Source organism: Penaeus monodon, chromosome 21 (assembly GCF_015228065.2).
Source record: "Penaeus monodon isolate SGIC_2016 chromosome 21, NSTDA_Pmon_1, whole genome shotgun sequence".
NCBI classification, from domain to species: Eukaryota; Metazoa; Arthropoda; class Malacostraca; order Decapoda; family Penaeidae; genus Penaeus; species Penaeus monodon.
Genome location: NC_051406.1, coordinates 45918891 through 45919257, shown reverse-complemented (window position 1 = coordinate 45919257; position 367 = coordinate 45918891). Strand labels below are relative to the sequence as shown.

At 41.4% G+C, this 367-nt stretch overlaps 1 protein-coding gene across 1 annotated transcript in view; it reads left to right on the top strand.

Moving 5' to 3' along the window:
- LOC119586539 (transmembrane GTPase Marf-like) overlaps window positions 1-367 on the top strand; it is a gene marked incomplete in the record, with an annotated part of 29803 nt that overhangs the window by 10324 nt on the left and 19112 nt on the right. Inside the window, 1 exon segment of the mRNA XM_037935295.1 lies at window positions 43-342. Coding sequence (XP_037791223.1) covers window positions 43-342 — 300 coding nt within the window.

Genomic DNA, 367 nt, shown 5'->3' with positions numbered 1-367 from the left:
GAATGTATGATAAAAGTAAAGACTTTATTTACTGCTTTGTAGGTTGAAGGTGATGATACAAATGAACCATATTTTACAACTGAAGGATCTACCGAGAAGCAGAACCTGAAGGGTATTGGTCAGCTTGCACATGCTCTCTGCAATAACAGACTTGGTGATTCTTCACTGGTCCGAATTCACTGGCCAAAGTCTAGATGTCCACTTCTGAGAGATGATGTAGTTCTGGTAGACTCCCCAGGCATAGATGTATCGGAAAGCCTGGATGAGTGGATTGATAAGCATTGCCTAGATGCTGATGTGTTTGTGCTGGTTGCCAATTCAGAGTCGACCCTCATGAACACGGTACATTATCTCTTTCTTTAAAATT